Consider the following 2,606-nt stretch of genomic DNA (forward strand, 5'->3'; position numbering starts at 1 on the left):
ACACACACAGACACACACACACACAGACACACAGACACACACACACACAGACAGGATCCATTACTCAGTATTGATCGTGATCGACTGTTAGGAGGAGCAGGTGGTGCTGCTGGAGGGAATCATCAGCTCCATGAGTCAAGACCTGGAGAAGATCAGAGAGGACGCTCAGAGTGTCCACCGCTGTCTGACCGAGCACACACACAGCACAGGTACCACACACACAGCACAGGTACCACACACACAGCACAGGACCAGGGGGCGGGGTTTAAAGAGGACGCGAGCAGGTGAAATTAGTACTTAATGATTAAAGTTGGGTGGAGCCGTCAGGCCTCCATCTTTAATCATTAGTTGTTCTTAGTCTCTAGCTCTCAGCCCGTCTTTGTCCCGTCTTCCTCCCTGGTTCTGCTTCAGCTTTCTTCCTGTTTAACGGGACTTGTTCCGTCCCACTGTCGCCACAGCGCGTGCTCATAGGCGGTCATGTGGTTATTGTAGCGTGTTCGCCGTGCAGTGTAAAACAGCCCTCGCTGTTTGTTAAAGACACTTGTCTAAGTGTCTGAAGAGTCGCCGAGGGGTCGCGGCCCTTTGACTGTAACGTGCACACACACGTGCACACTTCTCGCTGAGGTCACTCTGACTTGTCCCTGCAGAGCTGGAGGCGCTGCGACTGGATAGCCAGCAGTCACGTGACCAACTGCAAGAAGCCGAGAAGGTACCCGAGCGTCCTCCTCCTGTGGTGTCCTGGCTCCTGCTCTCACTCGGCTCTGCTCCACTAACTCTTCTCCTCGTGTTCTCCTCCAGCGTCTGGAGCAGCAGCAGCAGGAGGTGTCGAAACTGATGGAGTTGTGTCGGCAGAAGGACGGCGCCCTTTCCAGGCTCCGGGCAGCCATGGACGATGCCGTGGAGGACGCCACCCGAGACGTGAGTGGGCTCTGTTCATGGTTTCCAGGTCGATTCCCACTGAGGCCTAACGCGGTGTTCTTTCGTGCAGAAGCAGCTGGTGGAGTCAATACGGTCGCAGCTGCTGGAGCTTCAGCAGACCTGCGGCTGCACGAGGAGAGGACAGGAGGAGGAGGGGAGCAGGAAACATCAGCCTGACCCTGTGGAGGATGAGAAGCAGCGAGGAGCAAACAGGAGAGGTGAGGGGAGAGGAGGAGGGGAACATGGAGAGCTTGTGCTGAACCTTCATGCTCCTATCATCATGTTCCTCCTCAGTGGTCCTGGAGGAGGAGATCTGGAGGCTGCAGGAGGAAAATGACAGAAAGAACGAGGCCATCGTGGGGCTCAGAGGGAGGGAGGAGGAGCTGCAGCAAGAGAAGGCGAGGCTGGAGGAGGAGCTGAGGAGCCGGGTGGCGGAGGTGGAGGGGCTGAAAAAGGAGCAGGTGCTGCTGGAGGAGCAGCTGCTGGCGCTCAAAAGTATGTAGACGGGAACATCAGCATATGCAGCACACACGTCCACGTACTTTTGTTCATCACAGAGAAACACTGAACTTATCTCACTTTGTCTCCTCTCCTGACTCCTCCCCTTTCTGTCCTGCTGTAGACCTGGACGAGTGTCCAAACTGTGACACTGTGTTGGTGTCTCTGGAGGCGGAGCAGAGGGAGGCGTCCAGACTGCAGAAGGAGAACAAAGCTCTGGTGAACGGGATCTTCCAGCTGCAGACGGAGGTCTTCTGCTTCTCCTTTTCCTCCTCCTTCTTTTTCTGCTGCTTCTTCTTCTGCTGACGGTCTTTGCATCCCTCCAGGTGACCAGCCTGCAGGTGCAGCTCAAACAGCAGACTGACAGATCGGACAGCCTATCAGAGCAGTTCAAAGCCACAAAGACCCGCCTCCACGACCTGGAGCACCAGTCAGAGGAGAAGAACAACTCCATCAGCAGTCTGACACAGGAACTGGAGCGCCTTCGACAGGAAGTGAAGGTTCTCTTTTTTTTGTGAAAGCCGGTTGGTTGATCCTGGATCGTGTTCATGATGACTCACTGGCTGATGTGTTCAGGAGGAGGAGGGGCAGAGCAGCAGCGTTTTCCACGCCGCCATGGAGGAGCTGAAGAAGGAGAGCGAGGCGGCGCTCCAGCGCTCTGCTCAGAAATCCCAACAGATCGAAGAGCTGCAGACAGACAAGTGGCGGCTGGAGGCGGAGCTTACGCTCAGGTGATCGATATTGCCACCAATCAGGTTTTATCGATCCATAAACAGAGGTTGAAACTGTTCTTCTCCTCCTGCAGTGAGAACAGGTGCGCTGAGCTCAGAGAGGAGCTGGCCAATCAGAGAGCAGAATTCTCCCACCAGCTGGAGAGCCTGAGGGCGGAGCTCGATTCAGAAGGCGACGCCCTACAAGCAGCATTTCAGGACAGCGAGGAGAGGAGGAGGCAGCGGGAGATGGAGGTGGGAGGTAAGTAACCAATCAGATGAGCCAAAGGGGACGGTCAGCTGGCTGCTGCTCTCAGCTGATTGGCTGATGATGTTGTTTGTGTGTCAGAGCTGCAGCGAGTCTTGGATGAGAAGGAGAAAGGTCTGGAAGAAAGCCGCCAACAGGTGGAGACGCTCAGTCGAGGTAACGCGCTCTGATTGGTTACCTGAAAACTGTTTCCTGTTAACGCTCACGTCAGG

At 55.6% G+C, this 2,606-nt stretch overlaps 1 protein-coding gene across 1 annotated transcript in view; it reads left to right on the forward strand.

Moving 5' to 3' along the window:
• LOC102209961 (kinesin-like protein KIF20B) overlaps nt 1–2,606 on the forward strand; it is a 17,616-nt gene that overhangs the window by 12,683 nt on the left and 2,327 nt on the right. The window contains exons 16-25 of the mRNA XM_005743450.1: nt 92–209; nt 648–709; nt 799–918; nt 989–1,136; nt 1,213–1,413; nt 1,541–1,665; nt 1,743–1,916; nt 1,993–2,147; nt 2,222–2,388; nt 2,476–2,550. Of these exons, the coding sequence (XP_005743507.1) occupies nt 92–209; nt 648–709; nt 799–918; nt 989–1,136; nt 1,213–1,413; nt 1,541–1,665; nt 1,743–1,916; nt 1,993–2,147; nt 2,222–2,388; nt 2,476–2,550 (1,345 nt within the window). The remainder of the gene's footprint in view (nt 1–91; nt 210–647; nt 710–798; nt 919–988; nt 1,137–1,212; nt 1,414–1,540; nt 1,666–1,742; nt 1,917–1,992; nt 2,148–2,221; nt 2,389–2,475; nt 2,551–2,606) is intronic.

Source organism: Pundamilia nyererei, unplaced genomic scaffold (genome assembly GCF_000239375.1).
Source record: "Pundamilia nyererei isolate P.nyererei 1_Seehausen unplaced genomic scaffold, PunNye1.0 scaffold00131, whole genome shotgun sequence".
In the NCBI taxonomy this organism is placed as follows: Eukaryota; Metazoa; Chordata; class Actinopteri; order Cichliformes; family Cichlidae; genus Pundamilia; species Pundamilia nyererei.